Source organism: Pygoscelis adeliae, unplaced genomic scaffold (genome assembly GCF_000699105.1).
Source record: "Pygoscelis adeliae isolate BGI_AS28 unplaced genomic scaffold, ASM69910v1 Scaffold121, whole genome shotgun sequence".
Classification (NCBI taxonomy): Eukaryota; Metazoa; Chordata; class Aves; order Sphenisciformes; family Spheniscidae; genus Pygoscelis; species Pygoscelis adeliae.
Genome location: NW_008824359.1, coordinates 6,640,843 through 6,654,088, shown reverse-complemented (window position 1 = coordinate 6,654,088; position 13,246 = coordinate 6,640,843). Strand labels below are relative to the sequence as shown.

Below are 13,246 nucleotides of genomic sequence, written 5' to 3'. Positions count from 1 at the left end.
CTGTCGACCAACACCCCCAGGTCCTTTTCCGCCAGGCAGCTTTCCAGCCACTCTTCCCCAAGCCTGTAGCGCTGCATGGGGTTGTTGTGGCCGAAGTGCAGGACCCGGCACTTGGCCTTGTTGAATCTCATACAGTTGGCCTCGGCCCATCGATGCAGCCTGTCCAGGTCCCTCTGCAGAGCCTTCCTACCCTCAAGCAATCAACACTCCCGCCCAACTTGGTGTCGTCTGCAAACTGACTGAGGGTGCACTCGATCCCTTCATCCAGATCGTTGATAAAGATATTGAACAGAACTGGCCCCAAAACTGAGCCCTGGGGAGCACCACTTGTGAAGTCTGGCTTCCTGCAGATTGTGTTGATGTAAGCAAAACTTTCCTCTTGGCTGGAGGGGAAGAGGTGGGCTTTTATACACAAAACCTGAGGGAGCAAAGCCAAACTGCAGGGGGGCAAAAGCAGGGTCAGGGTGTCACTGGAGGTGGATTGTGGTGTGTGGCTTCAGCTTGTCACCCTGATCACTGCTGTTAACAAGGTGGGGACTTGCAAGCTCTCCTTGTTGTGAAGAACCTATTTGACACGGCTGGATTTTTTCATTTCCATCAATCTTGTTCTCTTTAATGCCATGAGGGAAAAATGCTGTCCGGACACAGCTTCACTTAGCCCTGTTTCATTGCATTGGGTGATCAAGATTTACTTTCATAAACAGTGCCAGATTCACGTAGCGAGACTAACATGTCTCTGACTTGCTGCCCTTCACATGCATTCTTAAAGGTTCAGGCAACATTTGATGAGACTTAAGCATGCAACAGTATCATTGTAAATATTATGTTCTTGTTCATTTATCAGATTACAGCCACACCATGGAGCCTCAGCTGTAGATGAGGTTCTGGTTGTGGATGCTGCACAAACACACAAGCCCTGTTCCAGTAGTTCTAAGCAAAAACAATCTAAATAAAGCAAAACTCAAGCAAAGTTAATGTTCTTCACCTCCATGCCACACTTTTTGGCAAGTACTGTTGGTAGGCTGCCATCGTTCTAAACAACCCTATGCTTTGTTTCTCAGACAGGACCATCCTGGTGGATACGGCTCTTCCCCCTCTGAGAGGTCTCTACATCCTGGGGACCCTCGAGTTCCCCAGCAACTCCAGCAATGTCCTGAGTGCAGCCTGTATTGTGGTGGTGGGGGGTACGCTGAAAGTGGGTAAGTGAGCAGCCTGTCTTCTGGATGCATGGGGTTTATTTCTGCTTTTGATAGACAGAGAAAGTGGGGAGAAAGAATATGTAGTGTTACCATAAACATGCTGGCCATCCTAATGCCACATAGCTATCTGGATATCTGCAATGTGGACACCCAGAATCCATGTTAAGCACAATGGTTATCCACTGGAGCTAATTACCCGTTCATTTTATAGCAACATATTACAAATACTGCTGTCTTCACCCCACTGGAGCTAATGGCAATACTCCTGATTTCATCGTGGCTGAGATTTTTTCTGATGTGTGTAAAAGTCCTCCCTATTTCATGTGGAGTTGCTTTATGAGACAGTAATTCCTCCGGGCAGGATCTACCTTAGTGTTCAGGCAGTGCCTGGTGTCTGTGGGCATTAGTAAGACACTTTCTAGGTGACACAGAAGTATTTAAAGCCAACATAAACAGAGTCACGGAGAATCCCCAGAGCGCCTGGAAATCCCGCTGTGGCATGAAACTGGCACAGCTGGATTCAGCACATTTGTTCCTCTCATCCCTCTGTACAGATGAGCACCAGGACTTCAGGGAGGTACCACCTTCCCTACTTCTAGTAGTTTCAGAGTCCCCAATGTCACTGGGGCTGTTCCACATTATTTGCAACAGACAGGATCGGTGTTTTTCCACACAGAAGTAATTACTCACATAATTCCCTTTAAATATCAAGGTTCCTAAAGCCAGGCATTGTATTTACTCACAGGAATCCTTAGGACGCTGGGATCACATTGTTGATCACTTCTTGACCTTTCTCAAGATTGGTTTCATGAACTTTAAAAAGAGAATTTGTTTGTGTAATCACCTCCTGAGGAAGTCTGCTCCAATATTTGTTTGTTGTTAATCTCAAGGGACTGTTTAGTTAATACAGTACTGGCCAGAAGAGTTATTTTACTGCCTTGTGTTTTTCTTTGGAAAAAGGGGTTTGAAAGCCTAATCTGGGAGGTTAATATATATATATATATACTTAAAAGAATCTCAGTCATTTCTTACTTATACTCTTTTGTAGTTTAAATGTGGTTTCATATTGGTTTTAAGAAAAAGCATGTGTTCATTGCTAAAAACATATTAAAAAACATTGAGGCACTTCTTTCTTTGCTGCACAAACTCCCCTCCAGCACATCTATGAGTAGTAATGATATTAAAAGCCAAACAGGTATTTACAGCTGTTAAATCGTAGTCCAGCATCTTCTGGAGAGGTATCCTTGCTCCAGTTTCAGCTGTGAGATGATAGGTGGGTAGAGACTCCGCAGGTTTCCCACATCTTATACTGGCTTCTATGTTTGCTTGTAAAACTGAGAGTGCAAGAGGTTTTTTTTCCCTTCCTCTTTCTCTTCCCATGTGTTCAAGGCCTAAAGGTAGCTTCTTGGAGCCCATCTGTCCAATCCTGACTGTTCCATGCCCAAAGGAAGGTTCTGAAGCCCATCTGTCCAATTCTACCACACCCTAAAGAAATCCTGACACAAAATAGATAATGAGACAGTTTAGTAAACAGATTTAATAGATGTGGACATCAGCGTTCAGCATTGCCTGAGCAGGATCTGAGGTTGACATCATGTGAGCCAAATCCCCAGGTCCTCCCTGTTGTGTAACTTCTCCATGCCCTGTTTTCAGTACAGCAATCTTTGGCCACATGCTGTTGCTTCTAATTCAGTGGCCTGGGCCAAAGACTCTCTAATAGAGCCCGAGTATTTTGTTCACTTAAACTGCTGGAGAACAATGATAAGTTCTACAAACAAATCTTGGACTTTGGTGCCCTTCAGAGCACTTGACATCTTATCTGCAAGGAAAAAACGGCAGATGGTAAAACATGACTATAAGTGCATAGGAACTCAGTGATGATGAGAAATACATAACCAAGGGGAAAAAAACCAGTGTTAAAATTGCAGGTTATGAAATAACAAGAACCTAATTAATTTTATTAAAACAATAATTTGCAGGGAAACTGGAATGAGAAAATACAGTGTCAGTTGGAAGATCAGAATTCTTGGGACACCTATGTTCCTGGAGGGTTTTTCATCACTTTCCTCGTCAATATATAATCACAATCCAGTGTGAATTATGATCAACAGAATCACTGGGAGATGTGAAATGATGAAAGCTCTGTAAAGGGCTGCAAGAACTCTGTCAGAGCCCTTGGACAACCCAGAAGTAAAATGTGTGGATCTATCCCTACAGTAATTCCTCTGGGTCCTCCTAGCCTGGTGATATTTGCAATAGCATTTTAGAAACACCATTTATTTCTACCTCACTGTGTTGCCATGCTGTAAAAAAAAAAAAAAAAGAAAAAAAGCTGTTTTTCCAGTTTATAGAAGGAGAGTTTAAGGTTCAGAGAAATTAAGTGATTTGCTAAATATAATTAGCACACCTGTGTCAGAATAAGAAAGAAAATGTTGAGCTCAACAACTCAGAGGTTTTTTTTTGGTTCTCTGCTAGGGTGGTTCCATTCATTTTAACCCATAAGTCAGCATTAATGCACAGATGATATGCGCAGAAAGTGCCCTGTTCCACTGCTGAACAAAGCCCTCAGTTCCTGATAAGGCTGCAGAAAATGCTGAAGTTTGTTTTGCACAAATTGATCCATTGGACTCATCCTGAACTCCACTGTACTCGGCTGCTCTTTGCTGGCAGGCTATTTTTGCTTTTTATAGTAGTACTCGCCAAGTAATTATCCAGCTAGGATTTCTCTTTTTAGTCTCAACTTGTCACATTCTTTTTTTGCATATCTCATGATGGCTGCTTGTCAGGCATGTCACTCATTTGAGGCAAGAAGCCTAAGGTCATCATTAGCTTATGGCTTGATTGCCTGGAGATGAAACCCTAGATATTTCTGATGTCTCTTATCTTGCTTGTGGTAAGAGAGCTCTAATGCATTCACTCCCCTTCTTTTCAGTACTAGTAAGAACCCCCATATTGACGTCCCAAAGGGTAAATCACTGTACTTCATGAAATGACCATGTGTTAGTGATGATTAATGCTCAGCCTTATAACAACAATTAGGACACAAGTGAGTTTCACCAATTGGCTACCTTTTCCAGCTTCTCCAGTACCTCTGTTGTGTGGGTCCCATCTTATTTAGCTGTGGCCTGAATCCCATCCTACAGTCACATAGCATGCCTGCACAGCTATCCAATACTGTGGATGTATTGAGAGCGATTTTTCATCCCTGATCACAGAAAAAGTGGTTTGAAAAGTTCATTGCACCATCTGCATCCCCTTCAATTCATCTCTCAGCCTCCATCCATTTGGTCTTTATCCTTTCCAAGCCACTTGGTTTCTTTTAGCTGATCGTAATCATCTAGGGAAGTGATTTGGTTCACATGTTTAAGACACCCAAGTTTAGGCATAACATGTGGACATCAGCATGTGAGCTGGCTGTTTCAGCGGAGATGTAGCCAATCCAGTCAGTGGAGCCACTGCAGTCAGTTGGACTGGCAGGTAGAGGTATCTAGAGCAAAATTGCAGTCTACACTCTATTGTCTGATCTTTATTAGCTCAGACAGCCAGAGAACATGGAAACATCTGCATTAAGAAACCTAAATGTAGGTATATGAATCTCCCTGGAAACATGGTTCAGTTGTCTAACTGTAAGGATTTTGTATCACTTTGGGCACCCTCAGGTGTCCCACGTGGCCTCCAGCTTCTGCTTAAAAAGCCACTGTTCTGTCATTGATCTCTGTCTTGTATCTGCCAACCTCACATAGTGGATTTGGAGGGCACCAGGACTCTCAGGTGGCATTAGACATCTACATTTAGGCAGCTGAATCCTATCCTACGTGTCTCACTTCTTATTCCTTGGACATTCATCTCACTTCTGGCTGCTGGTTCCTACTCCACAGCTGTCTGTCTCTCATCTCTTCTGTTTATTTGGCAGCACCACCTGTAAGAGGCAACCCATGTGATGTCTCCTTGCTCACAGCTGCTTTTATAGGCTTCTTTGCAGAGTGCAGTCTGAACACCTGAAGGAACAGCTTGGGAAGAACAAACACGAGGTGACTATCCAGCTGTGCATTGATCATGAATAAAAACTCTTCAGACTTTCTGGTGACAATATACCACTGTTTTCAAAATAGCTGGGTAGATAGAGTCCAAGAAGTTTTGAATTCAGGAAACACAGAGCTGATACTGGAGATGGTCACTACAAGATACTTACCAAAGTCTAGTTGCCAATGGAAGGGAGGCGACCTCATCTCAGAGATTTCCTTGCTCTTATATACAACAGCTGTTGCAGAGTGTTATGTTGTAAAGAAAGGAAAGGCTAGAAGGGAGGAAACACCCACTATTCTAGGAAAGAATTGAATGGGTTTTGCTATGGAAAAAGGAAAAAACACAACAAATACTGTCAGAAAGAACATCTGGAATAAAACTGAACTATGAAAACAATGGAAAATGCTTTTGAAACTCAACAGCAAACTAGATCCAGGCTTCAGTCCAGAATAAGTATCCAAGAAAAATCCAGGTAGAAAAAACACACCTCTCTGTCTGTTCTCCCCTCGCCCCCCCCCCCCCCCTTTTTTTTTTCCTCCTACTTTCGCATAGTGTGTTTTTATCCTCTCCAGAGGTTAGACCTGAGGAAGGATTATGAATCAGCTGCAACAATTACGCTAACAGATCTGTGTTGCAATCCTGGCCACTGGGCCTTACATTTCTTCAGGAAAGTATGTAATCAGCAGTGACTTTATTAGCAGCATAAGTTGTTTCTTATACATAGGATTATCATAGATGGGTTTTTTCTTGCACTGTGTAGTACATGTGTTGTGGTGCCAGCACTCCCTGGAAGAACATCAGCTTTAGATACCCCTTGTAGAAGGTCACACACCTGCAGTGAGGCCATTTGATGTGACATCAATCATCAGACAGACAGTGAAGACACAAGCGGACTGTGCAGTGCCTGCGCAGAAAGCCCAGCTCGTAGAAAGTTGCATGCTTGCTGCCTACGCACCAACAGATTGACCTGTGTCTACTCCGAGGAAATGCCTGAGATATCCAGAGTGGACAAACCACTGCTCACGAGCACTGCTCAGGCTGGCAGATATGTGCCAGATCTGGACAGATGAGCAAAGCCTTCAAATTCCGGATAAACTTTCCAGTTGGAAGAAGATGTGTTTGAGGAAGCCCTATCTATTATCTGTGTACGTTGTCATTAGTCCCTCCTGACCTTTTCTGCACATCTCACCAGACACTTCTAGCAGCTTCTGGTTGCAATTACCTATTTTCTGGTTCTCTGCCGGTGGTGCCTTATTATCTCACCTTATGATCAACCAGGTTGCTCATCAAATTGGTAAACATTCCAGTTGTAGTAGAAGTATGAAGTGGGATCCATTTCTGCATGTCTCGTGCAGGATGGGTAATTCAGCAGTTTGATGTCATCTTATGTAGGACTTGTTCACCACAATGAAGTGGGGCAAGCAACCTGAAGCTTTCACATCCAAAGTTCAAAGACAGGCTGTAAAGCCCAGATCCTTCACATATGTGTTGCAGTAATTATGATTCCAGTGTTTATGTGGACCATAGTTCCAGTCCATGTTCAAAACTTGGTAGTTTTAACAAAACTACTTAGAGCTGTGATTTCATATGCCCGTTACTTCATAAGGTGATGAAACTTACCCAGCCCCAGTGACTTGTGTGCATGAACTATTTCGGATTTCCCTATGAGTAAGCTGAGGTAACTGCCGTTTCCATACCTCCATTTTCATGAGCCATTTGATAGGGCTGTATTTAGACTAAACCAAAAGCATATCTCAGACCTTTCTCAGCTTTTTCCTTTGTTTTCCTTTGTTCTCCATCCATTCACACGGAGAGCTTTGCCTTTTCAAGACCTGTTTTATTATAGTTTGAACATTCTTCACTTTCTTTCCTAATTCTTCACTTCCAAATTATTGCTGTCTTTGCTGGCCCATCTCTTTAATATATTTTTTTGCCCATTCGTGTCAGCTTATCTGCTTATTTTCCGTATCTTCATACTCCTTCAGGTCACTGATAAAATGTTCCCTACCACAGGGCTTGCAAGACCACACCAGAAACAAACCTGCTTAAGTCAATGGCCCCATTCCAGTCAGTCAGCCTGTGAATTAACGTGTACCATGTTCATGTCGTGCCAGTGTAGTTTGTTAATCAGAAAGTTTTGTGCTACTAAGTCAAGTGCCTTGGAGAAGCCAATTATATTATATCGAAGCTATTATCTTTATCAACTAAACCTGTAATCTCATTAGACGATGGTAACAAGGAAGTTTCACAGGACCTTTTTTCTATAAAACCAGGTTGATTGGCATTAATTATATCATCCACCTTTAATGATTTATTAATTGTGTTCAGAATTGGACATTCCATTTTTATTTATTTTTCCCCTAGAATCAGTGTCAAGTTGACAGGCCTGTAATTACCTGGGGGTCCTACTTTTATCTTTGTTTGAAATATTGGCACAATATTAGCTTTCTTCAAGTGCTCTGAGACAACGTGAGTGATCCCAAACTTACTGAAAAGTCCGCCTTAACAGTCCAACGAGTTTCTGGGCTCACTCTTCCGTAGCATTTGCATTCAAGTTACTGAAATCCATTGATTTAACACCATAGAACTATTAACGGAAATAAGCAAGTATTAAGATTATTTTGTTCTAAAGATACTTAAAACAAGTCTAATTTTTCTATTCATAGATATCTCCTGTGTTCTTTTGTGTCATATACCATTTACAGTTTCCAGCCACTGAAGCATTTCTGTGAACGGTATCTTCCCATTTTTTTGTTTTCTTTTCTAAGGATTCAATATGGTGATGAACTATTATGAATAGTTTTATTATAACTTCTTTGTTTCTCACTCGATTATATGTGTTGCGTGTTTTGTTTTTTTTTTTTAACAAGGGTAACATTCCTTAACCCATTGTCATGCTTTTTAGGACCAAAAGTCACAAATTTTAGCTAAATGTAGACGTAATCCTTTTAAAGGAGTGATAACTTCCAATTCAAGCCTTTAAAATTCACGTATCCAAGCATTTGCCTGTGATTGCTAATCCTGGAAGCATACTTAAAAATTGTTTTAAAATTGAACTGAGAATTGGATACATCACATAGCTATTTTTAACTGACTTAACTAGAAGAAATAGTAAACGCTTTGGAACCAGCAGTAAAATAATAACACTAATAATAACACCAACAATAATTCATAATGATAATTAATAATAATCCCCCACTTTAAGGGACATCATCACGATTAGGAAATGGTAATTGTGAATAACGTTGTAAGATCAATATAAAGGTCTCCAAACATTTTTGTTGAGTCTTTCTTTGGTCATCAGTGTAGCTAATAACTTCATCCCAGGGGGTAAGGTTGACCTGAGGATTGGGAAAGGTATGTCCAGGCGGAGTATTTTGAATCATAGAATCATAGAATCATTAAGGTTGGAAGAGACCTCCAAGATCATCGAGTCCAACCGTCAACCCAACACCACCATGCCCACTAAACCATGTCCCTAAGCGCCTCAGTTAGTATTCAAGGTGCGGCCGCACCAGTGCCGAGTACAGGGGCAAATCACAACTTGCTGTGAGGTTGAAGCAGGAAAACAATCACTCTGAGTACAAAAATAGACACAAATATCTACATAACTCTTCTGCTGCTCTAGCTGGATATTTGTTTAACCTAGTGCATCAGTGGTGAAAGTGCTTATCACTGGTTTTGGTTTCTGAAGGTAGTATTTGGTTACAGCCCAGTTCCTGGTTTTCTTCTGTTCAAACCACAGTTGTGGGAGTTTAAACAAGAAAGTCAAAGATGGTTTGGATAAATGATGGACACTGTAAGACTGAATGTGTTCCCTCCATGTCCCCAGAGAAGATACAAGCTCACTGGTGTGAGATATATTACAGGGGGAGCATGCAAGTCTTGTACTGTTTTTCTTTTACCCATTTAAAAGATGTACGGATAATTTAAATATCCACGGATATCAGTCAGAGACTGGTGCAGAACAATGAATTTATTTATTGATTTCACTTAATTAAAAAATGCTCCTAAAGAGGAATGTTTCTTTAGGATGCAAAATCAGCTCTCTTTTCCAAACTAGTAATTTTTAAATATTAAAAGAACATGACAGGCCAGCTAATTTTATACAGATATGTATATATTTTTTAGTTCTACATCTGCCGCAGTTTTCTGTTGCATAATTGATTTAATCTCTAATATTAAAGGAACGCTGAACTCTTTTACTGGACTCCGCATACATTTCTCCAGGGCAAAAACTGTCCTACTTTTTCCTCCTTAGTATCTGTTTAGTGCTGGGCCATTTTCTTCTGAAACTGTAAACTACCCTTGGTGAAATAAATGAAGTCACAGTTGGAATACATTTTACTGTACAGACTTATCACCACAAGATAAGAGCACCATCGCACACACCAACACTTCCTGGGCATTTTCTTTTCCCTTGTTCTTTTCCCTCAATCTTTCCATTGGTCTGAAAGACCATTTTACCCATCCTGGCTGCAGGACTCATGATTACCTGGGAACTGGTGAAATTGTAATAGAGCAGAAAGGCAAAACTGAGCCGAGGAGGAAAATGCTAGTTCAGTCATTTAGACCTCTAAATTTGGATTCACGCAACCCAGTTCCGCTCCCCCCCCCCTTCAGCATTTCAAAAGCCATTGATACCTTTGTGGTGGGTTGTTGCTGTTTTGTCTTTATTGCAGGTTCTTTTCAACATCCCCTAGAAAGGGATTTAAAGCTGCTGGTCCTTCTTCGGGCATCTGAAGAGATTTACTGTGATCGTCTGGAGGAAATAAATGTCCACCCAGGGAGTATTGGTATGAAACATGAGTTCACCTTTTCATAGGAAACCAATCTTAGGCAATAGCCAAGTCTACCACTGCTGAGCCTTTTACTGTGTCATGCAGGAAAACTTCTAACAAAGGTACACACATTTTTTGAGCTGAAATTGTTAACTTTCACCAGGTTAATTCCTGGATTTTCTGTGGATTTTGTTTAGGTAAAATTTGACAGAAGTGATCAACCAGGTGTCAAATCCTGAGGTCTTTATATGAGAAACTGGAGAGGACTTAAAAGGACTTACACACATGTACAAGGGTTTGATCTTAGTTCTAGATCTGAGATTTGTAAAAGGTAATTTTCAAAGTTGAGAGTATTCAAACCAAGATGACCTTGTTGAGTGGAGAGAAATGCACATTGCCAGAGGGCATTTTGACTCAGTTATCTTTGGTCTTTCTTAGGATGAAGCAAATTGCAGTCAAGTTTCCAGGCTAGGATCATGAGTTTAAACTCATATCGCTATTTTTAAAGCCTGACTTAATTGAGATAACTACATCCAAGAGCTACTGGATGGATCCAAATACACACATTTAAATATTTCAAAAACATTTGGACTCATAGAAAGATTGACAAAAGAAGGTTTATGTTAACTTTTACGTCTCCTCATGTAATTATGGTTAAAGAAATGTTAACTTTTCTGTTTTCCATGTTTTAAAACATGTTTTAAAAATTACTTGAGTATTGCAAGGCTTCATTCATTGCTGAACTTTTGTAAAGACAGCAGAAATTCAAACTGCTGTCAAAAGAAATTGCCTTGATCAAGATTTGTAGAATATTACAGAAATTCAGAGAAAAAACAAATGAACAATCCACCCCCCCCACCCCCCCCAATTTGTTTCTGATAGTGACATTCTGAAACTATTGCACACATTGATCAAGCAATTACAAACTTCTAGCAAATAGCTAAGTGGAATGTTTGGAAGGCAAGACAGAAGCCTACTTGATTCTGGATTCTGTGGGGTTTTTAAGTCTAAATTACTTAGGAGTTGAAGTATAACAGGAGCTAGCAATTTGACTTCCATGTCATGGAAAAAGTTGTCCATGGAGGAGATTAACCCAAGCATTAAAATGGGTTCACTAAATACTTGAAGCACAACTCCTCTGAAGCAATGTGTCACTATTAGAGATGCAGAACAAATGTTGAATTGACTCAAACTGAAAGATTTCAGATCAGGTCAGCAAATTGAAACAAAATATTTCAATGCAGGAAATCAGAAATTTTTCATGCTTCAAATGTAATCTTCTTGGAACATGTCATCTATATGAAAAGTTTCTATATTTTGGTTTTTTACTCTGGGTTTGGATCCCCTTTCCAGAAAAAAAAAGTGAATTTTTCACAGATCAGAAATATAAATAATGCTCCATGATCTTCCCCGGCACTGAGGTCAGGCTAACAGGCCTGTAGTTCCCCGGATCCTCCTTCCGGCCCTTCTTGTAGATGGAGTTCCTAATAGCTGAGTAATTTTTTCTGTCTTTCATTCCTGGATTTTTTACTTATTTTGTTTACTTAGGTAGATTTTTTTTTTTTTTAAGGTAGATACCTTTGTCTGCAATTCCAGTTTGAGTTAATGAGGCTTCTATGGCACAATCCCCTTTCTTGCCTTTACATGTGATGGTCATTTTACTTTATTAATAATTTATTTCTAGTTCACTTTGTATTTCAAGTGGAGGCTATGTGCTGTTCTTACACTTTTTATAAAATATAGAAGCATGTTTTAATAAATATAAAGATTTCTATGTATTTAGTTATTGGTTCAGTTCTTCTCAAGTCTCTCTTTACCCTAACTTTTAATCTTCTTCTGTTTTTCCCAGGGGTCTATGGAAAGGTACAAATTTATAGCGCTTATCCTAAGACGTCTTGGACACATTTGGGAATTAATGTTGCTCCTGGCAATGAAAGGTGGTATTTTGCCCAAATATTCCTCCAAATATTAAGTCTGGGCACCTGTTCCTATGACTTCTATTAATATTACTCTTTTCATTTGTGATAATATTTAAACTATGTCTAGGTAGAAGAAGAACAATATTACATCTTGCAAGAAAATTATACTATTTTTAGATTCATTTTAATACTAAAGAAGAATGAAGATGAGATTTTCTTCTTTCCTTCTGTCCTTCCTTCTTTGCTTGCTTCTGTCCTTCTGTCCTTCTTCCTTCCTTCCTCTGTCTCTCCCTCTGTTTTTCTCCTTCTTTTTAGAAAGAAGAGATTTACTCCAAAATGGCTGATATCTTAGTGATTAGGATGTTCATTTTGGTTTAAGAGACGTACATTAAAATCTCATCTCTGAATTAAGCAAAACTGGGATATGAACCATGTTCTTCACATCTTAGATCAGTCCTTTATGGAGTGGTTTCTGGAGTGAACATCTTAATTGGTCCTATTAGACTCAATCTTTTTTGTATATGTAATTAATATCAATTGGCTCCAAGACTATAAGGCTTCCTGTATAGCCTGAAGAGTAAGGTTTCTGTCTGGGATGTGAGGCTTCCAAGGTATAGACACGTTTTCACTTAACCTTGGCAAAAATAGCTCTGAAATGCTACCTTCTCTCTCCCTTGTTGCTGTCCATCCATAAGCTTTTACAGCCCCTGCAGCAGACTCATCTTCATGATCACTTACCCACGAATCCAGTCTGAGGCTTAGCCAAAACCATCACCTAAGACTGGTTAAATGGAGTTGCCGCAGATGCTTGTTAAGCGAATAGGTGTCTATGGCCTGAAGTTCAAACCTTTCACCTGAACCAGAGAACGTGTCTGCATAAGGATCACACCCATAAGTGCACTGACCATTAGTCGGTGTGGGGTGGGCACCTACTAGCTCTCTCTGGAACTCTCATTCTTGACTCTGCCTTGCACAAAATATTCGTCACCTTTTGCTGTAATTCTTCCGAGTGCTTCATTTTTAACTGAAATACATGTATTCAAAGAAAAAGTATCGACTAGTCAGGCCTAACAAAAATTCATTGGGAGAGTTCCCATCTAGGTAGAGGTGAAATATCAGCATTTAGGGAAGGAATTATTTGTAAACTCATTGTAGAGATGTGCAGTGGAGGCACAAAGATCTCACAAGTAAGATTCATTTATTGTTAGCTCTCACAAAGTTCAGTGTCTAGTGTAGATTAATTGTTTAGGACTGCTGTATGGTCAGTGGAGAGACAGACACTTCCAGATGCCAATTCAAACCATGCAACATTAAAATCACC

The 13,246-nt window shown here is 40.3% G+C and overlaps 1 protein-coding gene across 1 annotated transcript in view; it reads left to right on the top strand.

The window, feature by feature from the left end:
• The window catches only part of PKHD1 (polycystic kidney and hepatic disease 1 (autosomal recessive)), a 279,334-nt gene that overhangs the window by 179,115 nt on the left and 86,973 nt on the right, over positions 1 to 13,246 (top strand). Inside the window, exons 51-53 of the mRNA XM_009319748.1 lie at positions 1,062 to 1,199; positions 9,908 to 10,021; positions 11,856 to 11,943. Of these exons, the coding sequence (XP_009318023.1) occupies positions 1,062 to 1,199; positions 9,908 to 10,021; positions 11,856 to 11,943 (340 nt within the window). The remainder of the gene's footprint in view (positions 1 to 1,061; positions 1,200 to 9,907; positions 10,022 to 11,855; positions 11,944 to 13,246) is intronic.